General features: G+C 54.8%; 1 protein-coding gene across 2 annotated transcripts; it reads right to left on the reverse strand.

Annotated features, from left to right (window-relative positions):
• Positions 1-9602: 9602 nt before the first annotated feature.
• Positions 9603-25376, reverse strand: MST1R (macrophage stimulating 1 receptor). 2 transcript variants are annotated; one of them, XM_012467759.3, is made up of 20 exons: positions 23899-25376; positions 20611-20799; positions 20403-20531; positions 20054-20224; positions 19264-19424; positions 18731-18896; positions 18486-18622; positions 17931-18092; positions 17742-17835; positions 17403-17612; positions 17170-17316; positions 16924-17089; positions 16654-16755; positions 16374-16577; positions 13439-13519; positions 13078-13259; positions 12875-12984; positions 12462-12627; positions 11904-12040; positions 9603-10176 (listed from the first exon to the last, which is right to left on the reverse strand). In XM_012467759.3, the coding sequence occupies exons 1-20, from the start codon at positions 25123-25125 to the stop codon at positions 9921-9923; spliced, it is 4197 nt and encodes a 1398-aa protein (XP_012323182.2). In that variant the 5' UTR covers positions 25126-25376; the 3' UTR covers positions 9603-9920. The 2 variants fall into 2 exon arrangements, with proteins under 2 accessions (XP_012323182.2, XP_012323180.2); XM_012467757.3 differs by having other exon boundaries at positions 16374-16580.
• Positions 25377-25777: the final 401 nt, after the last annotated feature.

A 25777-nucleotide genomic window follows, 5' to 3' on the forward strand; every position in this document is an offset into this window, starting at 1 on the left:
CCTGAAGCCGAAGGCAGCAGGATTCATGCTGGGCTATGTTATTGGTATTCTCACTGCGCGTGCACACTGGTAGGGTCGGGGTCACATCCTCCATGAGATGTTGTTGGGCTTCCACCATGGGGCTTGAAAATACACTAGTGGAGAAGAGTCTTGAGTCATCCTGGGAGCCCTGCTCACAGCAGCACTCGGAGCTAACCCAAGCAGGATCCTGGAGTAGCTGGCAAATGGGCTCAGGGATGTGGGCCTGGGAGGCTGGGCTACAGGCGTCATCAGTGATGGTCTCAGTAGACAATGACAACCCCTGCTTGGAGCTTAGCCATGGTCCTGAGACCCTCTGGGGCTACCGTCCAGCTGCTGGCTGCCAGCTGAGGGGTGGTCCTGGGGGCCCAATGGATCAGGGTCCCCCACCTTCTTGGTGGCTTCCATAGTCCTGCTCCATGTCCTAGGTGCCCTGCCCCCACTCAATTGTCATGGTAACCTTACACTTCACAGCCCCCTGAGGATTGACTTGAAGATTCTGAACAGAGGCCCCATCCCCACCCCTGCTGCCCCCATCCTTACCCCTACAGGATATTGGTCCTGGGCTTCAGAGACACGTGGCTCCGAGGAGGGAGTCACATCACAGTGACCTGCGGAGTGACAGAATATGGGAAACCAGGGTCCCCACACCCCTGAAAAATGGAGGCCTGCCCAGGGAACCTTAGGAGGCAGGGGCCAGTGGACACCAGTGAAGTCAGCCAGCTGCAGCCAGCCTCCTCTATCCTTCCCAGCCAGGTGCACATTCTGCCCAGGCTAGTCCCACACTGAGGGCCAGGGACAGCTAAGATAAGGCCAGAGGAAAAAGGTAGGGAGGGGAGACTCTGAGGAAGCCCCTGGCACAGGCCCTTTGGATGGGGGGACAAAGTCCTTTCACCACTCAGTCCCGGGAGGCAGAAGGGGGTGAGGGGCCCAAGCTCCATCCCAAGTTCCCCTCCCTATGTTCCCCGGCTCCCGCTCCAGGGACAGCAGCTCCTTGGCAGTCTCTGCTGCTCCAGATGGTTCTCCTCTGCCTGCGCCTCACAGAGCCCCCTCCCCAGAGCCACATGTCCCTGAAGCCCAGGACCAGTATCCTGCAGGGGTAGGGATGGGGGTGGCAGGGGTGGGGGTGGGGCCTCTGCTCAGAATCCTCAAGTCAGAATGTTCTAGCTCTTGGCACATTGTGTCAGCTTCATCTTGGCCATAATGGGGGCAGAGCTCTGGGCACAGGGCGGGGCCACAGCAGCCACAGGGCCAGCCAGGTGGCAATTACAGGATGGTAAGACCACAGTGGGCCCAGGGCTGGCCTGGGCACATAGTGGGTGGAGGACTGAGTACACAGTGGGCTCAGAGCTGCATATACAGCAAGGACAAGTCAGACAAAGAACTGGACAGAAGGATCCATAGGAAATATAAGCTACCAGATCAGATGGGCAATTCTGCTCTCCTTTTCTTAAATAGAGAAACAAAGGGGCAGGGAGGAATGGAAACTTCCTGGAGCAGCAGCTAGGCCCAGAGCTGCCATGTAGCCACAAGGACAGGTTTAGGCAGCAGTTTGGAGAATTGCATATTGCCACGGGCCCAGGTCTGGAGGTTCTAACCTGTGGTAGGGTCAGGCCCTCCTCCCTCCCACCAGCTCTGAGCTCTGGGCCTCCTCCTCCCTCTGTCTGGCAGGGCTGTGTTCTTTCAGGCCTCAGTCTTTCCACCCAGGAAACAGGTTTGTGGATAACCTAACTGTAGGCTTGTTCTCTGAAACTGTGTTTTCACAGAGGTTAAAAATAGTATTTACAGTTGGCTGTGGGGTGTGAGGCTGTGTGACCAGGGACCAAAGCTAACACAGAGGTGCCACATCTGCAGCTTTCTAACTTGGCACTGGGCACAGCCAGGCTCCACCATATCTCAGGCCCCCTGGGCTCCCACCCCTCTTTCTTTGATGCTGCCTTTGGTTAAGAATGGGGACAGGGACACGTGTAGTGGCTCATGTCTGTAATCCCAATACTTTGGGAGGCCAAGACAGGAGGATTGCTTGAGCCCAGGAGTTTCAGACCGGCCTGGACAACATAATGAGAGTCTCCTTCTGTTGGCCAGGCTAGAGTGCAATCGAACAATCTTGGCTCACTGAAACCTCCGCCTCCCGGGTTCAAGTGATTCTCCTGTCTCAGCCTCCCAAGTAGTTGTGATTACAGACACTGACCACCACACCCAGCTAATTTTTGTATTTTTAGTAGAGATAGGGTTTCACCATGTTGGCCAGGTTGGTCTCAAACTCCTGACCTCAGGTTATCCACCCGCCTCGTCCTCCCAAAGTGCTAGGATTAAAAATAACTTTTTTTTAAAGTTGAAAAAGAGCAGAAACAGGTAGCTCTGGACACCAAGGGGGAGCTGCTCATCCTCATGTTAACGTCCAAAGTTCAAGGGTCTGCCTGTGCATATGAGTGCATAAATTCATGTACACACATACTTGCTGACCACTATTAACATCATTAATCTTTGGCTTAAGTAAACAAGTTTTTTGTTTATAAGAGATGCTAGTAGCAGCCTCTAGTGCCTGTACAGCATTTGAGCTGGACTGTGCCTGGGAGGGCTGGGAAGACATGGAGAGAGGTCCTGAGAACCCCTTGCCTGTCTCACCACTGAGCCATCCTCCACCTCCTGCAGAGGTGGGTCATAACCCTCCTTTCCAGAACTCTGGTCCTTTGTAAACAACTGGCCTGAGGTCTCCTAGGGGAAGGGAGCAGAACTGGCTGAAGGATCTGGCCCTTGAAAGAAGGCCCAAAGGAAGCAACCAGGATAGAGAAGGCCCTTATTTTTATTTTTATTATTAGAAACAAGGTCTCACTCTGTCGCCCAGGCTGGAGTGCAATGGCATTATCATTGCTCACTGCAGTCTTGAACTCCTGGGCTCAGGCAATCCTTGTGACTCAGCCTTCTGAGTAGCTGGGATAGTGTGAGCCACCACACCTGGCTTTTTTTTTTTTTTTTGATAGAGACAGGTTCTCACTTTGTTGCCTAGGCTGCAGTGATCCTCCTGGCTTCAAGTGATCCTCCCACCTTGGCCTTCCAAAGTACTGGGATTACAAGCATGAGCCACCAAGTCTGGCTGTGAAGGTCTTTATAGCAAACACCCATTAGAGTAATAGTAACAATGATATTGATGGGGTCCTTCCTCTGTGCCGGCACAATGCAGAGCACTCATAACCCAGACTCACAGCAATTCAATGAGCTGGGCACTGTCATACCTCATCTTACAGATAAGGAAATCAAGGCACAGAAAGGGAGAGAGGTCTGTTCTCAGCTAGTGTGTAGTAGAGCCAGAATCTGAAGCCAAATCACCAGGCTCTGGATTCATACTTCAGGATCCTGTGTTGCCACCACTGGGTGCCATGCTCAGGGTCAGGCAGTCACAGACCCTGCTGGAAGGGAGCTAAAATGATTCCATTGTGGGTGCTGCAGCCCCAAGCCCCACACCCAAGCTGTGTCCTGCATGGACCTGCTCCTCGTCCTGATAGCTTAGCAGGTAGCTCGAGCCTGAGAGGAGGCCCTCCCAGGAACCTGGTGGTGCTGAGTACAGGCCAGACTGAGTCCTTTGTAGTCAGAATTCTTAGCTGCCCAAAGCCCACTCATCTCATCCAGCTGGGGAGAAGAGCAGCAGGGCAAATAAAGAGGCTTTCAGGCTGGGTCCCTTCTTCCCAGCCCCTAGGGATAGCGCCCCTGGGCCCCTCCCCCCACATGTTTTTAAATAGTGTCTCACCAGGAAGAAGGGCGTCCAATTCTATTTCTGAATCTGGGAAGTGAGGAGGACCAACGTGTTGCCATGGCAACCTGGAGAGCCCCTCCCCCAGACTGAGCCCATTCCCCAGGCTGAGGGCTGTGGGGTGGGAGGGAGGTGGCAAGGAGGATCTGGGAGGAGCTTAGTCTGAGGGTGAGGCCAGATGGGAGTCCCAGTGAGGGCAAGCCCTGCATGGCCTTCTCCTCACAGTTCACCTTGCCCCTCCAGCCAGGCTTGCTGGGAAGGCCCCAACCCCTGCAGAGAGGGTCGAGGGTCGAATCACTGTGAGAAACCCTTCTCCCCTGTGGATCAGGCTGGAACCCTCCCACTTAGGAGGTCTTGAGGATGGTAGAGAGGTGGCAAGAAGGGGGTCAAGGGGAGAGGCACAGCGCCACACTATCAGGAGCTCCATGGCTGGCTCCCACTCCTGCTTCAATACAGACCTATTTTCAGCTTCCTTGTGTTCTCAGGAGGCAGCTAGCTTTGTCAAGCCCCTGGCCTTGCACCCTTCCAGTCTGCCTGCCTTCCACTGCATTAGGAAGGCTCTGGACATCTCCAAAAATCTAGGATCAGAAAGAGCCTTAAAGGACTCCCAGTGCAGCCATTCACTTGATAATGGAGGAAAAAGGGAAGCATGTTTCCCCAGGGGTTCACACACCAGCCACTGTCCGGGGGTTCATATATCAGCCCTTGTATCCCAGAGACTACAGATGGGTAGCATTTAGATCTGCAGAGGGAGGGCATTCCAGCCGGGAGCACAGCTCAAGCAAAGGCAGGCTTCTGAACAGTCTCAAAAGTATCTTGTGATTCAACCCTCTCTTGGTGCTAATGGGAAACTGAGGCCTCCAAGGAGGAAGGGATGGACTCTTGATCTCCTAGCTCTATGCCCCACACTCCTTACCTTCCTCTCCTTACCTTCCTCCCTGGAGCTATTCAAGTGACCTGTGAACCCTAGACCTAGACCTTCTGCCTCCCTGACATTTCTCCTGGCCAGGAAACATCCATTCCACAGAGGCAGGACCATGGTTAAAGGAGCTGGCACCTCCTGCTCCTTGGCCCCCTGTCTGATGCCAGAGGAAGACAGGCAGTAACAGAGAACCCCAGCCTTAGGGGAACGTAAGGCAGGGTGAGGGGAGATAATCCACTCCTATTCTGAGATGTGGAAGGCAGAACCCACTAGTACCAGGAGGATGTGGCTTCTGAGCTCTAAGGCGCAGGGAAATTTAAATAACAGATGTTTAAACAACCTTCCCTGCAAGCCGGCAGTGCAGTGACCCCTCTGCTGTGATGTGTTGCAGCTTAAAAATAGCCCACAATGAACCGCTCTGAGCCCCAATTGACTCAAGCTTACGTAACTCTGCGTGAAAGATGGCCAGCCGCATCAGCCCGGAGGGAAGGCAACAGCACGGCCACCCTGACTGTTGGCCACAGCTGCTTAGGGCCTGGGAGAGCTCCTCACCCTCCCTGGGAGCAGCCCCCCCACCATCCAGAAGCCAGCCAAAGTGGAGGCAAAGGAGGTACTGCCAAAAGCACACATGGCTTCATGGCTGCTGAGTAGAGCTGACCTCCAGTCACACCTGCAGAGGGAATGTGAGCAGAGCTGCCTTCCTGCAGGGTTCCTATGGAACCCAGGCTCAGGGGACAGTGGGAGTGACTTAAAAACAGATGACTGGGTTGAAGAGACCAGGGCAGGAGCCCATGTGAACAGGGTGACTGGAACCACCCAAAAGATTCCTTTCCCCCTTTGAAGAGGAGACTCCCTGGCTTGGAGGGACATGTCAGCAGGACTGATGCTTAGCTGAAGCTGCCACTGCCATGAAGCCCAGAGGTGGAGCTGACTCCTTTGGGGCCTCTGATTCTCCATGGTCCAGGGTGCAATGTCCCAGGAGGGACTTGTGGCTTAAGGGAGGGATCACTGGCTTCAAAGATGATTGAATCCCATGATCTTGACCACCTGTTTCTTGAAGCCCTGCCTTCCCTAATGTATCTCTAGATCCCAGTGCAACACTGGCTACAAGAGGATGCAGGTGGTTGGCCAGGCGTGGTGGCTCACGCCTGTAATCCCGGCACTTTGGGAGGCCAAGGTGGGTGGATCACATGATGCCAGGGGTTCAAGACCAGCCTGGCCAACATGACGAAACTCCATCTCTACTAAAAATAAAAAAATTAACCGGGCATGGTGGTGCATGCCTGTAATCCCAGCTACTCAGGAGGCTGAGGCAGGAGAATTGCTCGAACCCAGGAGCCTGAGGTTGCAGTGAGCCGAGAGATCACACCACTGCTCTCCAGCCTGGGTGACACAGTGAGACTCTGTCTCAAAAAAAAAAAAAAAAAAAAAAAAAAAAGAGTATGCAGGTGGTTAAACAAACCTGAAGGGAAGGTGGTGAGACAGTGAAGATGCCCCTGGCACTGGGAGTCTCTGGTACTTGCTGGTCCCTCTGCTTCAGCATGTGCTGAGCCTTACCAAGAAATCAGCAACTTCCCTCAGCTCCTACCACCTGAGCTCAAAATAGGAAACACCACGGGCCTGGCCCTTGAGCTCCCACAGAGCAACAGTAAGACTGGGTTTGAAATGGGGCTGTATCTGGAGCCCACAGGTATGACCCTAATATAGTTTGGATATTTGTCCCCACCCCAATCTCATGCTGAACTGCAATCCCCAATGCTGGAGGTGGGGCCTAATGGGAGGTGTTTGGATGATGGAGGTGGATCCCTCATGGCTTGGTGCTGTCTTCATAAGTGAGTTATTTTGAGATCTGGTCATTTAAAAGTATGTGGCACCTCCCTGCTACTCTCTCTTTCTTGATCTCTCTCTCTCTTGCTCCTCCTTCTACCACGTGAAGTGCCTGCTCCCACTTTGCCTTCTGCCATGATTGTAAGTTTCCTGAGGTCTCCCCAGAAGCAGATGCTGGCACAATGCTTCCTGTACAGCTTGCAGAACTAGAAGCCAATTAAACCTCTTAAAAATCACCTAGTCGGCCGGGCGCTGTGGCTCACGCCTGTAATCCCAGCACTTTGGGAGGCCGAGGCAGGTGGATCACGAGGTCAAGAGATCGAGACCATCCTGGTCAACATGGTGAAACCCCGTCTCTACTAAAAATACAAAAAATTAGCTGGGCACGGTGGCGCTTGCCTATAATCCCAGCTACTCAGGAGGCTGAGGCAGGAGAATTGCCTGAACCCAGGAGGCGGAGGTTGTGGTGAGCCGAGATCGCGCCATTGCACTCCAGCCTGGGTAACAAGAGCGAAAACTCCGTCTCAAAAAAAAAAAAAAAAAAAAATCACCTAGTCTCACCAGGCGTGGTGGCTCACACCTGTAATCCCAGCACTTTGGGAGGCCAAGGCAGGGGGATCACCTGAGGTTGGGAGTTTAAGACCAGCCTGACCAACATGGTGAAACCCCGTCTAAAAAAAAAATTAAAAACACACACACACACACACACACACACACACATCACCTAATCTCAGGTATTTATTTTAGCAACCCAAGAACAGCCTGATACAGACCCCCAGAGAGCCTTTGGGTCCCTTAGAACATTTCCTGAAAGGCTGGGGCTGAGGCCGAAACATAAAGGAAATCTCAGGTCAGATTCATGGTACCCCATCAAAGTACGTCAGTCTGCCCATGCATGCCCTCCAAGCTCCAGAGCACAGTGACACCAATGGGCAGTCAGGAGGGTATGAGTCATATGCTACCTCTTCAGCGCCAGCTCCCACCCTGGCCTGCCCCAGCCTTTATTAGCATCTGCTTGCCCCTACCTCCACTGGGCTGAGATGGAGAGAGATGAGATAAAGGAGTTGGTACCTACTCTTCATAGCTCTTGGTAGGAAGGCTGGTCTTCCGAATCCCTGGGAGAAACTTCTGCCCATCCCATTCCACCCTGGTGGCAGGCCCAGGCCTCCCATGGCCACTAGCAACCCTCCCCTTGCACTGGCCACTCACCACACCCGAGCTACTGCCCGGGCCTCTCCTAGAGGAGAGGCAGCCCAGCCTTCATCAGCCCTGGAGGCCACATGCTTTCTCAGCTCCTCCAGGGATCTATAACTGATCCTTTCTACCCTGTATCCCTGGTAGCCCAATCACTGATATGAAGCCCTAAAATAGTCCCAGCTCCTGACACTCCAGATAAGGTTGGGACTCTCAGGTGGCTCTGAGAATGGAGCTCAGAGCTTAGGGGGTACAGAAATTAAGAGTGGGGGCAGCTGTGCCACAAACCAGGACCCCAAGTGCCTAACTGGGGCCTCTCCCTGGAGAATTCTGAACCTGGAGGCCCTTGGCCCAGAAGTAGGCCCAAAGTCCTACATTCTGACTGCACCTGACACCCTCTTTCTCTCTTATCTCTCTTCTCTAGGACCCTTTCCCATGCCAAGCTCCCTTCTCGTCCAGAGACTCTGTTTCTCTGAACCCCTCATGTGAACAGATAAGCCAGTGGTCCATGAGGCCCAGTGGGGAAGGAACTCTGGGCTTAGAGATTTGGGTGACCCTTAGAACCCCAGGATGGGGTTAAAGGGGAGGACTACAAGTTGGAGGGATAAAGGCAGTCCTTTCCAACTGGGGTGGGGATGGGCTCCAAGATATCCCACTTACCTCCCTCTCAGCCTCAGGGGCAACACAACTGTCTCCTGCACACACAGAGAGACAAAGAGTCAGTGGCCAAGCATGCGAGGCTACAACCTCCTCAGTGCCTGCTGAGGCATTGACAGTCATCCAAGGTACAGGGTCAACAGGCAGACGGTCTGTCTTTGCCCCCCTTCAGCACACAGGTTCCTGATCTTTGGATCCCTGCACTCAAACAAGTCTCCTTTTAAGCCTTACCTACCTGTCCTCAGAGTCCTTAGGGTCCCTAGGACTGGACTTCTCTCTGGCCTGAGGTGGCAGAGTGAGCAGCAGCTAGATGGAGAAAGCTGGGCAGCTCTGGTTCCAAGGAGACTCCCACTCTGATTAGCAGGGAGCTCTTGCTCCAAACCCAGGGTTCTATGTGTGACAGGGCACAGAGCTGCCAGCTCAGAGGGAAAGAAGCCTGCCCTCTTAAGGTGAGCTGAGGTCTCCTAACTGAAGGGATGGAGGCTATGGTGTCCTGAGCAAGGGAGAAAAAAACACTGATCCAGGTCCTGGGCCAGGCACCCTGGCGCCCTAACTGCCCCCTCAGCAGCTAGGGAGGGAGAAGAGGAAGGAAAAAATCTTCTCCCTCTCAGAGGAGCATGCCCCTCTAGGGGTTGTGCAGTGGCCTTGACAAGTATAAATAGTCTGGGGTAGTTGGCACTTCGAAGTTGGCTCCTTGAAAGTGTGGAGCTGGAACCTTGCTGCTGGCTCATCTCTCTTAAGGCTACAAGCACAATCAATGCTGGCAGTGTTGCAGGGACCCAAGGCTCCATGCCCCTGATGGCAGGCCCCATTCCATCCCTGATGGTGTGATGGTGGGCACTGCAGACTGAGCAGGGAGCCCTGGAGAAGTGCTAGGGCTGGGAGAAGAGGAGCAGGCAGCCTGGGCTGTGGAAGAAACCATCCTGGCCACTGCATGCCTGGGTACTCAGCTGACCTCCTTGGTTCCATCCAACAGTCTCCAGGGCCCTATGACCTGGATCTGGGCCTTGCTCACCCTCCCTGTTCTCTAGAGCTTTCTTGCTGATCCAAATCCTTTCCAGCCTCAGGGCCTTTGCACATGTGCCTCTCTGCCAAAAACTCTCTTTCCTCAACACTGCTTCTGGTGGTTTTTCCCCACTTGATAAGGCCTCAGCAAAATGTCACCTGCTGGGAGGGTTCCCTTGCCTCTCTATTCAGCTATCTAAAGCAGCCTCCTGTCATTCTTTCATACCATTTGCCACAATTTGTGCTTTAATAGTCATTTGTTCCTTTACTGGTGCAAGGGTCAGTGTTGGTATGGTCTCTGTTAAGTCCACTGTGCCCAGCAGGTAGGGTCCACAGCAGGCACTCCATAAATACATGTTGCAGAAGGACTGCCCTCACTGGCTAACTCTGTGGAGTGAGGGACCTAATGGGCCCCATTTACCTACTGCCTCTGAAGGTTAAAAGGCAGGAACAAGGTAGAGGCCCACTGCCCTCTGGCCTGGCCTGGCCCAGAGACAGCTTGGGGTTAGCTCAAGGCAGCTAAGCAGGTCCAGCCCAAGGACTAAGTCAAGTGGGCCGAGGAGGCTCTGAGAAGGGCCGGGGCCGGTGTGCACTGCCCCGCATGGGTGAGGACTGCAGCTGTTCTGGACGCACATTCATCTCATGCGAGGTGCTGAGGCCCAAGTTCACGTAGGTCGCTGGCAGGTGCACATAATGGTCCCCAAGTAGCGCGGACACTATCTGCTCCACTTCCCCCACTAGTGCTCCGAAGGTGGGTCGCACTGCTGGGTCTGCCTCCCAGCATTGCTGCATCACTTGGTACCTGTTGTGGGAGGGGGATGTCAGGGTAAGGCAACTCCCACCCAAGGATTCTGGGCCACCTGCCTGCTGTTAAACCTCTGGCAAGCCATACAGGGATGAGGATAGGTGACAGGACCTAGTGCCTAGCACTGCCCAATCAGGGGCAGCTCTTCTCATCCCTGTGATTGCTGTTCCAGTCTTGCCTCCCCACACTGGCAGAGGTCAAACTCCCTCAGGGGTTAAGAGCTTGGGCTCCTGTGCCCTGTGGTCTGGGCTATGTGATCTTGCGCAAGCTCCTTAACCCCTCTGTGCCTCTGGGTCCTCCTTTGATCACAGAGCAGTAGGTACATAGGCCTATGCCTGTGAAGTGCTTAGCATAAGACCCAGCTCATGAGGTACCATGGTTATCATTACAGTTCTTCCAGGAGGGAAGCTGGGTCCAGCAAAGCAGGAATTCAAAATCCTGAAGCAAGAACGTTGGGACAGCACCAGTGGCACCCTGGTTCTGAAGCAGAGGTTCCCCAGGTTTGCCTGCTGGGTCCTAGTGCATGCCCCATTATCTTGGGGATGTAATTCCTGCCTGAAATAATACTCAAGTACCCTACACACAATATTTTATATAATTCTCAGACTTGCTGAGGGCGGCACTGTTTTCTCCACTTTACAGATGAGGAAATTGAGGCCCAGAGAGAAGGGCTGGACTGCTGAAGTGGACGCTATGATGTGCCACCCAGATCCCCCTTTACTCTCCCAGCACTGGGAGTGTTGCCTGCTGATGGCTCTTGACTAAGGCCTTCTCTAGGAATTGCCCTAGGCAGAAGAGAACTGCCTCTGCCAAACTCACATCCTCTCACCAGGGACAGTCTGTGACGAGTAACTGATTAATGCCTGGTACAAAGACCTGGCCCATTGGTCTCAATTTCAGAAAATTCTGGTAGGTCATCCTAGCTCAAGCAGTCCCTGTGGGATGGGCTGCAGTCTCTGTGACATCCGTATTACAGCCCAATTTCTCCTGCCCAGTCCTTCTTCCCTTGCTCCCAACCTCTCAGTAAATCCCCATACATAAATCTCCAGCTGAGTCTGTTTCTGGGAGCCCAATCTGGATATGGGTAGGCAGTGAATTAATGAACAGTAAGAGGAAACCCAAGGCAGGTAGGGCTGTGAGGACAGGGCTACTCACATCCTTCCTGGAGCACAGCCTGAGACAGGAGGCATCTACTACTTTTACCTATGCCCTGGTTCTCTCTGTTCTAACCAAGCAGAGCTGGCCACAGCTCAGGCATGCCTGCTGCATATGAAGCTAAACCTCAGCAGCGAACCCACCCCGTAACAACTGAGGACAACACAGCTGCCGCCATCCCTCCAGGAATGAGGAATCTGAAATCACATCCAGTGAAAGAACCTGAACTGGGGATGCAGAAAAAATCTGAACAGATTGCTGTGGGTGCTAATGGAATCTTTCCTCGAGGTTAAGTGAAAGGGGGAGTTGGGGGAGAGAAGTGCTGGGAAAATCAAATCACTGGCCTCAACCCCAACTCTGAGCTCAGAATGCTGTTACCATGGCAACTGTGCGGTCCACCCTGTGTGGGGGTAGGACCAGTCCACAGATGAGGAAACTGAGGCCCAGCAAGGGCCCCTTTCCTAGTCAACCATAAGTTTAGTCAGGAAGCCAGGCAGAAGCTCTCTCTTCTGCCTCTCCCATGTCTCTGGGATCCAGTTCCCTCCCCACTACCACCTCCACATACTCACAGAGAATCAGGGCAATACTCAGGCTGGGGCAGGCGCCGACCCTGGGCCAGGAAGTTGGGGAGGTCAAAAGGGTCGATGTGGGAGTATGGTGGGGCACCCCGTGTCAGCAGTTCCCACAGCAGCACACCAAATGACCACTGTGGAAAGGGGGAAGTGAGGGGATTCAACTCTCACTCCAAATTTGGGGGCAGGTAGGTCCCCCAGGGCTTCTACCTCCCAGAGTCCTTCAGCTGGAAATGGAAGACCCCACCCTCCATTGAGAGCTCATTCCTCGTCACCAGTGTCTTTCCTCTGTCTCCTCCCACTACCTTATCCTGCCCAGAGTTGGGGCTGGGCAGGCTCTGGATTATCTGTGAGGAGCCAGTGAGTTCCCAGCCTCCTCTTGCCCTGGCAGGTGTCAGATTCCGTCTTACATCTGTCCAAGAGGTGGGCAGATGCGCTGTGGGGGTCATCTACCCTGCGGACTCCCTGGGCTCAGATCATCCAGAGCTGAATGGGTAAGGCCCAGTGTTCTTGGGTGCCAAGGCCATGTGGACTGTAGGGCAGGTGGGGCCTCACCACATCAGACTTGGTGGTAAATCTGTAGCTCTGCAGGCTCTCCAGCGCCATCCACTTCACAGGAAGGCGAGCGTGGCGATGCTGTCGAACACTATAGTACTCCTTGTCCAGGATGTCACGGGCCAAACCAAAGTCAGCCACCTTGACTGTGAATGACTCGTCCAGCCTTGGGGGTAGTGAGAGGATCACACTTAGGACTGGTCCTTCCCAGGCCCTGAAACCACCTGCCCCAGGCCCTTACAGAATTTCAAAGCCACAGTGTCCAGTCCAAGACTGTACTAGGCAGACAAAAACAGTAAGATTCAGAGAGAGGAGGACAAGACTGGAGTGGGCCCTTCCCTGAGGTGGCCTTAAGCACTGAACACCCTCATGCCCTGTGCTGTTGCTTCACCCCAGCTACTCTGGCCTCTCACATGCAGTTCCGCGCAGCCAGGTCCCTGTGCACAAATTTCTGCTCTGCCAGGTACTCCATGCCACGGGCTACCTGCAGGCCAAAGCTGATGAGGTCCTTCACAGTGGGGTTCTAGGGACACAGGTGGGTTGGTGGGCAAAGGCACAGCAGCTCCTTCTCCAGCTGCTGCCCCAGCCCCCAACCCAGAGCCAGCCGAGCACTGACCCGCTGAGGTGAGCGGATGAACTGGAGCAGGTCACCGTGGCACATATAGGGCAGCAGCACATGGGGCAGGCCCTCAGGCGGCAACATGATACCAATGAGAGCCAGCACGTTTGGGTGGTTCAGGCCACGCATGAGCAGCCCCTCTCGCAGGAAGGCCTCCACCTGCTGCACCTCTGTGATGCCTGCGGAGCAGTCCAAGTCAGGTACAGGGTAGGGCGTCCCTTTACAAGGCTCAGATGGGGAAATGGGAAATAAAGTTCTCTTGCTCAGGGTCACTCAGTAAGGTGAGGGCACAGCAGAAACAAGAATCCTCCCAGACTGGGGCTCCTGCCTCTGCCATCCCATCCACTGCCCCACTTACGACTTAGTGACTTGATGGCACATTGGATTCGATTCTGGGCCTGGTCTATGTATTCTCCATGGTAGACAACTCCAAAGTGGCCTGGTGTGAGGGGCATAATGAGTTGATGAGAGGAGCTCCAGGGCCCAAGGCTCACACCACACATTCTCATTGGCAACCAGACCTCAAAGCACCAAACTGGCTAATCTAACATTTTAAAAAAGCAGCAGGGCTGGGCACGGTGGCTCACGCCTGTAATCCCAGCACTTTGGGAGGCTAAGGTGGGTAGATCACGAGGTCAGGAGTTCGAGACCAGCCTGACCAATATGGTGAAACCCCATCTCTACTAACAATACAAAAATTAGCCAGGCATGGTGGCTCGTGCCTGTAGTCCCTGCTGCTTGGGAGGCTGAGGCAGGAGACTCGCTTGAACCCGGGAAGTGGAGATTGCAGTGAGTGGAGATTGTGCCACTGCACTCCATCCTGGGAGACAGGGCGAGACTCTGTCTTAAAAAAAAAAAAGCAGGGGGCTGGGCGCGGTGGCTCACGCCTGTAATCCCAGCACTTTGGGAGGCCGAGGTGGGTGGATCATGAGGTCAAGAGATCAAGACCATCCTGGTCAACATGGTGAAACCCCGTCTCTATTAAAAATACAAAAAATTAGCTGGGCGTGGTGGCACGTGCCTGTAATCCCAGCTACTCAGGAGGCTGAGGCAGGAGAATTGCCTGAACCCAGGAGGCGGAGGTTGCGGTGAGCCGAGATCGTGCCATTGCACTCCAGCCTGGGTAACAAGAGCGAAACTCTGTCTCAAAAAACAAACAAACAAACAAAAAAAGCAGCAGAAGCAAGGCACAGTGGCATGCACCTGTGATCCCAGCTACTCAGGAGGCTGAGGCAGGAAAATTGCTTAAACTCAGGAGTTCAAGGCCAGCCTGGGTAACATAATGAGACCCTGTCTTTAAAAAAAAAAAAAAAAAAAAGGGCCAGGCACAGTGGCTCATGCCTGTAATTCTAGCACTTTGGGAGGCTGAGGTGTGGAAGGATCACCTGAGGTCAGGAGTTCGAGACCAGCCAGGTGAACATAGTGAAACCCCGTCTGTACTAAAAATACAAAAATTAGCCAGATGTGGTGGCAGTGGTGGGCACCTGTAATCCCAGCTACTCAGGAGGCTGAGGCAGGAGAATCACTTGAACCCAGGAGGGGGAGGTTGCAGTGAGCCGAGATCATGCCACTGCACTCCAGCCTGGGCGATAGAGCAAGACTCCATCTCAAAAAAATAAAAAATAAAATAAAATAAAATAAAATAAAATAAAACAGGTCCGGGTGCAGTGGCTCATGCCTGTAATCCTAGCACTTTGGGAGGCCAAGGTGGGCATATCCTCTGAGGTCGGGAGTTTGAGACCAGCCTGGCCAACATGATGAAAACCTGTCTTGGGCCGGGCGTGGTGGCTCACGTCTCTAATCCAAACACTTTGGAGGCCAAGGCGGGTGGATCACCTGAAGTCGGGAGTTCAAGACCAGCCTGACCAACATGGTGAAACCCCGTCTTTAAAAATAAAAAAATTTAAAAAAATTAAAAAAAACCCATCTCTACTAAAAATTAATTGGGTGTGATGGCACACGTCTGTAATCCCAGCTACTTGGGAGGCCAAGGCAGGAGAATCTCTTGAACCTGGGAGGCGGAGGTTGCAGTGAGCCAAGATCCTGCCATAGCACTCCAGCCTGGGCAACAGAACAATACTCTGTCTCAAAAAATAAATAAATAAATGGGCTAGGCGCAGTGGCTCACGCCAATAATCCCAGCACTTTCGGAGGCCCAGGCAGGTAGATCACAAGGTCAGGAGTTTGAGACCAGCCTGAACAACATGGTGAAACCCCATCTCTACTAAAAATGCAAAAATTAGCTGGGTATGGTGGCAGGTGCCTGTAATCCCGGCTACTCGGGGAGGCTGAGGCAGGAGAATTGCTTGAACCCAGGAGACAGAGGTTGCAGTGAGCCAAGACTGCACTACTGCACTCCAGCCTGGCTGACAGAGAAAGACTCCATCTCAAAAAAAAAAAAAAAAAAAAAAAAAATGGCCAGGCACTGTGGCTTATGCCTGTAATCCCAGTAGGCAGGCGAATCACAAGGTCAAGATTTCGAGACCAGCCTGGCCAACAGGTGAAACCCCATCTCTACTGAAAATACAAAAATTAGCCAGGTGTGGTGGCAGGTGCCTGTAATCCCAGATAATTGGAAGGCTTAGGCAAGAGAAGTGCTTGAACCTGGGAGGTGGAGGTTGCAGTGAATGGAGATTGTGCCACTGCACTCCAGCCTGAGTGACAGAGCAAGACTCAGTCTAGGAAAACAAACAAACAAACAAAACAAACAAAACAAAACAGGCTGGGTTAGTTGGCTCATGCCTGTAATCCCAGCACTTTGGGAGGCTTAGGCAGGCAGATCGCTTGAGCCCAGGAGTTCGAGGCCACCCTGGGCAACATGATTCAGGGACCAGCTCTACAGAAAACTAACAAAAAATTAGCCAGGCCTGGTGTTGCACGCTTGTAGTCCCAACTTCTCAGGAGACTGAGGCAGAGGATCACCTTAGCCTGGGGAGGTCGAGGCTGCAGTGAGCCATGATTGTGCCATTGCACTCCAGCCTGGGTAACAGAGTAAGACCCTGTCTCAAAAACAAAATCAAACCATAAATAAAACCAAAAACAAACAGCAGCCACATGATGGCAGAGGCAACAATCTTCCTATGCCTGACTGATCCACACCAGAACCCACCAAAGACAGAACTATTCTCTCCCCATTTTACAGATGAGCAAATGGAGACTCAAAGAGATTAAGTGGTATACCCAAGGTCACACAGGTTGGTGAGAAGGTTAGAGCAGAATCTGGGCCAACTGTTCCTTTAGCCTATGTCATCTTGAGATTCCATCTCTGCTCCAGCCCCACCTGGCCCCCACACCTTTGCCAATGACTCGGTCACTGTGGGTGACCACCCGCTGATGGGGAACCAGCACATCCTTGACCTCAGCCAACAGTGCAGAGTCCAGGTCCTTCAGCTTGATGGACTCTTTCCGCAGCAGCGGGACACAGTATTCATCCTCACTATCAGAGAAGGATGCTCCATGGACACAAGTGGTGGAATCCAGACCATCGGTGGCAGGGACTGCTGTGGGGAGAGGGAGTGAGGAGCTTGCAGGGAGAAGGGGTGGCTTTAGCTTCTAGTGCCTCCACTATCTCACCAAGGCCACTTCTGTAGTCAGAGCCCGAAGAGAGCATAGGCAGGTATGTGGCTCCAACAGTCTGGTCCAGGGATGCCAGGTCATCCAGGTTGGGAGAAAGAACTGTGGAAAGAAAATCTCTGGTGGCCTGACTTTTCAAGCCTCTAGGGACCAACCCCTCTGGGGAGGTGTGGGAGATCCCTAAGGCCTGGGCAGAGACAGGATGTAGGGACTTGAAGATGCCATTGGTTGGGGGTAGGGGCTAAGTAAAGGTAGGAGCAAATAACTCACCAAGCTGCTTCCTCCGCCACCAGTAGCTGAAGACCAGTGCAGTGGCCAGTGCAGCCACAAGCAGCAGCAAAGGCAGCAGGACACCAAGGAGCGTGCTCTGTGGGACCCCATCTGGGCCTGGCCGCACCACTCTACCCAGGATGCGACATTCACCATCCACACAGACCTGGGGGCAGGGGGCAACTCAGGCCCAGCTTGCAGGCCTTCAGCCAGTGTTTCCCAGGGAGATCCATCTGGGCTGCCTACCTGCAATGGGGCACCATCCTTGCCAAGCCGCAGGGATGGGGGCAGGGGGCAGACAACTATGTCTCCCCGGAACTCATGCTGGCAGCTCTCACCGCCAACGGTCACGTTGACACCCACGCAGTCAGCCACAGCGCCCAGCCCAATATACTGCAGAGAGGGTCATGAGAACTAGCCAGTAGCTTGCCCTCTACTTTCAGATCCCCAATGGTCCCTGCCCCATCCCTTACACTTACCTCAAACTTAATGGCATGCTCCTCAGGCTTCAGTGGAGCTATGTTGGCACTGGGTGGATGGGGTGGGGGTAGGAAGTGAAAGCCAGGCAGTGTAAAGCCAGCAGCTCCATCTCCCCGGGCACTCAGATTCCCTGTCACCCCTCCCTGGTGATCCTGGACCACATATGCAGGCAGGCGGCACAGCTGCTGCTCTGGAAGCTGCCTCTCACACTGCTGGGACCAATATGAGAGTGACTGGCCAGGAACCCCACCTGTGGTTGCTCCTCTTCTCAGCCCAGCATGAGGTACAGCTCAGGGAACTCATCCAGCCTTCCTCCCTCCTGGCCAGCATTCACTCACCCTGCTCTCCGCTGCCTTATACCCGTCATGGAATGATAGCACTAAGTGCCATGCTGAGGTTAGGTGCTGGCCACAGATGGTGATGTGGGAGTTGCTGTGGAAGAGGACAGGGCGGTAGGCTTTGGGTGTTCTCCAAGGCTGGCTTTCTCATTCCCCAGAGGCCAGAGTGGGTAAAGAGGTAGTGCTTACATGTAGCCACAGTTGGGGCTGATGCTTAGCACGACAGGGTCTTCTCTGTATTGGAAGGTCCAGGAACCAGGTAGCTGGGCACCCCCCAACTGCAGGCTAAGGGGGACACTAGCTGCTGCGGCCCCAGGGGGTGTGGTACATAAAAGCTGCCCCTCACCGACCCTGCAGAAACAAGGGATTGGGCTCAGAGTTGCCTCCTTTGTGATGGCCAGGCCCATTTCCTCCAGTGGCCTGTTGACCTCTCCCAGTTCATCTGCTATCTCCCCCACCTGCCCCACTCCATGGTCTGTCTGAAGATAAAGTGGTCCCAGGAAGACATTCCAAGAGGGCAACAAGGGAACAGGTTCCCCACAGCCTTGGCTGGAGCCAGTGGACTCTGTGATGGCTTCCCTCTGGGCTGAAGAGGGCAGTAGTCTTTTCTTTCTGAACCTGCTCTCCATCCCACACTGACCATGTAACAGAGCCCTCTTCCCTCCATCCTGACAGAATCCCCACCTGGTAAAGCTCCCCTGGATAGAACCCGGTGGCCTCCAGTGCCTGCCTGGTTTTACTTACCATTCTAGCAGACACTCAGTCCCATTGATCAGCACAGCCCGACTGGTGCCTACAGACAGACTCTGGCCTTCAAGAGTGAGACGGGTGCCCCCTGCCCGTGGGCCAAAGAGGGGTTGCACTGCTGTCAGCACTGGCTTCTAATAGGACATAGAGGTGGCTTAGGTAGAACAGGTCCTCCACTCCAAGCCCTTCCCTTCCCGTACCATGCACTGGCCAAGGGCACAGACAGGGCAAGGTGACCTCACCATGAAAGAGAAGCCTCTCAGCATGGAGGTGCCATCTACCCGGAAGTGCTTGCCTGGTGGCATGTTAGTCACGGTGAGGCTGACGTTGGTAGGCCCCTCTGCTTGGGTGTCGGAGGGCTCCAGTTCACACTCAAACTCCTCTACAAAGTCTTTCCGGGGCACTGGTCTGGGGCACCAGGGGAACCCCTGAGGTCAGCCAGGAATTACACAGGCCTACCTAGCTGCATGCCTGCCACAAGCCACACAGCTCCTCTGAGCCGGAGAATGGCGTTTCTCCACCCATGCCTCCCTCTAGGGAAGGAAGGTTCTGGAGGGGCAGAGATTAACCTTGGCTGGTCCATGAGTCAACAGACAGGCAGGGCACATGAAAACTCAAAAAGAGACAGAGACATCTCCCCAGACACAAAGCAGCCAGAACTACTGCAGCTTCCCCTATCCCCCCCTTGCCTCTGATAAGCAGAGAATGGTCTCATGGGGAAGGGGCTGCTTGGTTGTCCCCATCAGGGATAGGGAGGGGAGGGACCAGGTTGTACCTGAGTTTTGAGCTGTCCTTGGGCAGTGGCCGGCATGGACTTTGGCCCACAGTGACCCGATGGGTTCCCTCAGGCACCAGACCACCAGGGTGCAGGTAGAAGTTGGAGCCACACAGGGTCAGCCTTGTACTTCCCCTTAGAGGTCCACTGTGGGGGTGGAACTGAAATGGGGGGAACAGATAGCCTGAGTCTTTATATGGGGTTGGGCTCTCACAGCCCCACCTGCTTCCCCAAAGTCTCCTGCTATACCCCTTGCTTGCCCCATGCTCCAGCCATTTGGAGTCACTTGCTAGTCCTCATTCAAGCACTTTCCTGCCTCCAAGTCTTTGCATGTGGCATCCCCTCTGACAAGAATGCCCTCCTGCTGGGTGCGGTGGCTCACACCTGTAATACCAGCACTTTGGGAGGCCAAGGTGGGTGGATCACAAGGCCAGGAGATCAAGACCATCTGGGCCAACATGGTGAAACCCCACCTCTACTAAAATATAAAAATAAGCCAGGTATGGTGGTGCACACCTGTAGTCCTAGCTACTCGGTAGGCTGAGGTAGGGGAATTGCTTAAACCCGGGAGGCAGAGGTTGCAGTGAGCTGAGATTGTGCCACTGCAGTCCAGCCTGGCAACAGTGAGACTGTTTCAAAAAAAAAAAAAGAAAGAAAGAAAAAAGAATGCCCTCCTTGTAGATGTGAAGAACACCCCAGACCTGAGGAAGATTGTGATCAAGACTTGCTAATCACCACCCCAGGCTCAGCTTGTCCCACTCTTACCTGTGCTCTGCCAGGGAAGCCATACCTCAGTAAGCTTAGGCGGGCAGTGGTCCTGTTGCCAGGAGCCAGGACACTCCTTCTGCCGGCCACACATGTTCCCACACCAGCCACAGCCCATGAAATGCTGTGCCCTCAGGCAACGCCCACAGGTGAGGAAGTGGTGGCAGCCAGGGCCCCGGATAGGTACCTTGAAAACCTTGGGGTGGAAGACAGGTGACTCAGGGGGGCCTGGAGGGGGAGATTGGGCCCTACAGACCCTCCTAGTACACTGTAGGCTAGGGTGGTAAGACCTGTATGTCAATGCCTCCCTGGATTGGATAGAAAGTCTGTGACCCCACAACCCTGGGCCCAGGCCCTGCCCCTGCCCACCTTACCTGGTCCCCAGAGGCAAAGAGTAGGTGGTTCCCAAGGCGACTGACATCCCGCTGCACGGGCTGCCCATTGTCACCCAGTGAGAAGTTGGACACATACAGCAAGTAATTGAGTGACCTGGCCAGCTCCACCTAGGACAGGTCAGATGTGAACAAAATGGGGATGGAGACAAGGACCCAGGGCCAGGGGACTGTGGGGATGAGGACCCACCTGCAGGATACGCCCATCCGTTGTGCCCATGTGTGCCACTGTGACGTTGTCAAGGCGTGTCACATACAATGCAGTGACCTGTACTGGTCCCAACAGCCCATTGAATAGGTCCACACGTGAGAAACTGCTACTGACCAGTAGAGGGTAGTGGCGGCAGCTGGTGTTGTAGCTGGGGGCCTCCGGGACAGGCTGGGAAAGGTCAGGGAATGGAAGCAGTCAGGGATCAGCCCTGTGCCCTGACCCTCTGGGGACTTTGTCAATGGCCACAACAGCCCAACACACTCACCCCTCACCTGGCCTGACTGGAGAAGATCCTAGGCCTGCCGGTTACCGTCCCCCATTCCCCCCACAGCGCTCTCAGCATAGCAAGGGCAGGGAGAAGGCCTAGGCTGGAAGGCCCACTCCTTCTCCTCCCTGCAGCACCCTGCCATGTCCATCCTGATAGTGAGTTACCCTCATTCCATTCTCACAATCACCCCGTACATCTTTTTGTTTTCTGAGACAGAGTCTCACACTGTCACCCGGGCTGGAGTGGAATGGTGTGATCTCAGCTCACTGCAACCTCTGCCTCCCAGGTGAAGGCGATTCTCCTGCCTCAGCCTCCCAAGTACCTGGGATTACAGGTGCCTGCCACCACGCCTAGTTAATTTTTTGTATTTTTAGTAGAGACGGGGTTTCACTATGTTGGCTAGGCTGGTCTCAAACTCCTAACCTTGTGATCTGCCCACCTTGGCCTTCCAAAGTGCTGGGATTACAGGTGTGAGCCACAGCGCCCAGTCCACCCCGTACATCTTACAAATGAGGAAACAGGTTCAAGACATTGGGTCTCTTGTCCAAGGTGTCACAGACACTCGGGAGAGGAGCCAGATTGCAAGTCTCAGCTCTGCAAGAGTCCTCTCCTGCCCCCTGCTGGCTCTTCTCTGCTTCTCTGTGTGCACTTTAGCAAACTGTCTCCTCTGAGCTTGGGTTTCCCCACTCGCATAAGGGCTAAATGCTGGAGCTAACTGGCCAGCACAAGGTTGGGAACATGGTCCTTCTCCCTAGACTCCAAAGGTCTTCCTGTACCCCAGCTGCTTCCTATACCCTGTTCAGGATACAAAAGGGATAAACCAAACCCCGACAGCCCGGGGGGCCAGAACTAGGTTCTGGAAGCTAGGGGACACTAACCTCTCCCCTGTTCTTAGCATGGGGCTGCAATCATGCTCCAGGGCAGGACTGTGGAAGCTCTGGGAAACCAGGAAGCCAGGGTATGAACTCGTGGTTTTGGAGCTGAGTGCAAGGTGCAGACAGGGCTCAGTAGCCAGCCCTAGGTGCTCAGGACTCTCCCTCACCAGCCCTGAAGGCACTCCTTGAAGTGGTAGCCTCTGAAGGCTCCATCAGACCACAGAGTCTAACCCAGTCCTGAGACCTCAGCACTGATTAGTAGACCTAGTCAAAAGCAGACGTGGAGCTGGGCCTTGAAACCCCACACACCCTGTGCCTACAGCTTGGGTGGGTAGGGACTGGGACTTTGTCCTCACTTGAGGCAGGAAATCGGCTTGGCTTGGCCTGAGCCGGAAGCCTGCCAGGTGTTTCTAGCATGATTCAGAGACAGGTGGGGCTCTGAAGGGAAACACAGCCCTACCTTAGCCAGGCCCACACCCTAGCCTGCTTGTCCCTAGGCCCCAGGACCTTAGCTCTAGGTTCCCAGGCTCAGGTAGGGCTTAGTGGCAGCAGCTAGTGTTGGGGCTGGGGGCCTTCAGGACAGGCTGGGAAAGGTCAGGCTTCTGAAAACACTTAAGTGTCCAATGTCCCATGGAGGAAGGAGCTGTAAGTCCCTCAGGCTTCTTGAGGCCAACCACATGTGGGTGCTGCCCCAGCAGCTGCATGCCCAGAGTTGTTGGGCAAACACTGTACAGGGTGGTTTACACACCTCCTGGGGGCCTGGCCAGCCTGTGGGCAGGGACCAAGATTAGTCCTCCTGGAACCTGGCACTGCCCAGCTGTGCTGGGTGTCTTTTGACCCACTGACCACTAGCCAAGCTGGGGAGAGGTTCTGACTCCCCACTGGGAAGGAAAAGGGACCAGGCAGGCCTGCCGAAGCCCAGACAAGGAGTCCCCAAACCTAGGGCCTCTCAACCCAGATGTATTCAGCAGAGGGAAGGAGGCTGAAGACCCCCAACCTCACATTGGGTGTAAGTTCTCCTCCCATCTCCAAGGCATCAATAAGAGCAGAAAGGAGTCTGTCGAGAATGTCACAGCAGGCCCAGGGCCACAGAATGATGGCCAGAGAATCTGAGAGCAGTAGCTGTGGGTCCCATTTCCTTAATCCAATCTTATTCCTGTTGCCTACTCAATGGCTGGAGAGAACCTAGACAGAGTCTGCTGGAAGGAGCCCCCAGTTCAGCATGGGCTTTGAGACTTCCTGCCTGGGGCAGATCCTCAAATATGGTTAAAAGAAAAAAAAACGTCTGGGGTGGACCAATCCCAATCAGCCCTTCCTAGGCCTTTACTTATCCCCAGATGTTTATAGTTGCTTGCACAAGACTAGAGTGAGGCTCCCAGAACCATCTAGAACTAAGCTGTCTTCCCATGAGTGCTGGGTACTCTCTCAATCACGGCAAATGGGTTAATGAAGCTCAGGACATAGAGGCTCCCTAACAAGCTCCCAGACTTCCAAGGCCCAGGAAGCTCCCTGGAATGTGGTGGCTGGCAGAAGGGTGGGGGTGGGTGGGTGGAGGGATGTGGAGGAGGGGGAGATTCTCTGACAAATCCTGTCCCACCCATTTTGGAAAGCAGAGCAAAACAAGGGAAAGTGAAACTGTTGGCAAGTAGCTTTGAGTCTGCGAATCTGTGAGCATCTCTCTGTGTATTTGTGCATGGTGGCGGAGGGGGGGGGCGCTATTCTTCTGAGTGTGTCCCTGAGGATATGGGTGGTGGACAAGTAGGAGGGAATGCCCATCATTCTACCCAGCATTCAGGAGCTATGTGAACAGAGACACAGTTATGTAACCCCATCCTCACACAGCCAGGGAAACTACCTAAAAAACCAGAGGCCATGAAAGGCAGGTAGGGGAAAGAGCAAAATGAGGCAGCAACAAGGGCCAGCCTGGCTGGGAACCGAGACTCCAGTGTAGCTTTTGTCTGGCTGCTTTCTCACACCACCCCAACACTTAGGAACTGGGTGAGAGAGAATCCTTCTTTCAGCCTGCCCTCCCCCTCCCAGATCCCCTCAGTGATGCAAGGGAAGCAGCCTGTATTTAGCCATGTGCACACAGCTCACAAGTAAGGGCCCTTTCTTTCTGCTCACCGGGTTGGGGCAAAAACTGGGCGACTGGAAGAAGTCGAGGCCTCGCCGGAGGCCTGGATGGACTGGGGATTCACAACAGCGCTCCACACCCTTATCAATTAGCGTGTCCAGCAGGTCGATGGGGAAGGCACAGACGACAGAGTTGGGGCCCGTGCCAGAGCTACCATCCTTGCCAGCAACAAAGACCCCAAAGAGCACTTCCTGGCCCTCAGCGATGCTCAGTTCAGTGGCAAGTTGGGCACCCACTGGAGCAGAGTGGGCCACCCGCAGCACTGGATAGGGCCGTCTGTCCTCTGGGGCCCCCCGGCGCCTGCGTTTCGGAGCAAATTGGCAGTCGAGGACCAGCTCCCGATAGTCACCCAACTCTGTCTCAGTGGCGCTAAGCCGTGCCAGGCGTGTGTGCAGGGCACCAGGAGCATCCGTCATGCTGGCCGGCTGCACAGTCAGGAAGTAGACGAAGGCTCCCGATTGGAAACTGTGCACATATTCAATACTGTAAGAGGCGAGATACTTAGGCAGCACTGACAACGCTGCAAAGCCCGGTGCGAATCCCGAGTAGTCGGCCTTGAGTCGCCTGATAGACACTGAGCGCGGGCTGAAGCTGGCAGCCACAGATGCATCCAGTGAAGATGCCACGTAGAAGTAGGAGGCCTGGCCTTGCTCCACCACAGTCACACGGGTGCCCAATGGGCTGGCAACACAGTCGGGGCAGTCGTCGGGCCGGTTATGGTGGGCTGAGAAGAGGCAGGCTGGCGCTGCCAGATGCAGGGCTGTCCCTTGGGGCTCTAGCTCATGCAGGAAGCAGCGGCCCTGAAGGTTGGAGCCACAACTGACCAGCGCAGGCAGCGCGGGCTCCAGCACCAGCACCTTTGTGTCTGTGTCACTAGGAGGGCCGTGGGGGCCTGGGCCACAAGTTGCACATGTCTGGCAGCCAGGGTCACCAGCAGGGCCCGTGACCAAGGTCTGAAGAGACTTCAGGTCAGGCCCAAGCACATGCAGGCGATTGCGTATGGCTACAAACACGGCACTCTCATTTTCGCCTTCATAGGTCACCATGGCCTGTACCAGGCCTCCGGCGGAGAAGCTGGGCACCACGTACTTCACGTCGAAGTCGCGGGAGGCCGCGTAGGAGGTGCGTGGGCACTGCCAGTCCTCGCCTGCCGCGAGATTGGCAGGCAGCAGCAGCAGCAACAGGAAGGACTGAGGCAGTGGCGGGAGGAGCTCCATCGAGGTGAGCTGGGACCTAGGGGATCCCTACGGGCCTGGGCCTGGGCCTGGCTGGGGGCCGACTCGAGGTCTGGGTTGGGCCAACGTTAAGCGGCGGTCCCGACAGCCCCCAAGATAGCCGACCCCCGCCCCAGGTTCCTGTGAAATCCAAATCCCTTCCCGGCCCTCGGGTCTGAGCACCTGACGCCTATGGACGCACAGACAGCAATGCCCCAGCCTCCTCACCTGCCGCGCCAGCCGCCGCTGCACTCTGGCGCTTAGCGTTCAGCCGACTCGTGGGCGCCGGGCTGGGCGGGCGGGGCCGGGGCGTGGGGACGGGGCCTCGAGGAGGCGTGGCCTAGCTCGGGTCCTCCTCTCATCCAACTCTTCCGGCCCTTGGAGGCCTGGCTCCCGCACCTTCTCTTGGCGTCTTGGCGCCTTTTTCTCAGCGGCCTGTGGGTGGATGTGCGTGGTGTGGTCTGGAGAGAAGTGAGCCAGTCTGAGCCGTCCCATCCCATCCCCCTATTACCGACTGGGTCGCAGCGAGAAGAGGGCAGGACACTCGGCTCTTTGCTTTGCGGTGGAACTAGTTTGCACTTAGTAGCAACACCCTCAGAGGCTGGTTCCCAGAGGCGACCTGGGAGCCCCACCATGTGCAGAACAGAGACCAGGA

The sequence above is a fragment of the Aotus nancymaae genome, unplaced genomic scaffold, assembly GCF_030222135.1.
Source record: "Aotus nancymaae isolate 86718 unplaced genomic scaffold, 86718_ANA_hifiasm-v0.15.2.pri h1tg000067l, whole genome shotgun sequence".
NCBI classification, from domain to species: Eukaryota; Metazoa; Chordata; class Mammalia; order Primates; family Aotidae; genus Aotus; species Aotus nancymaae.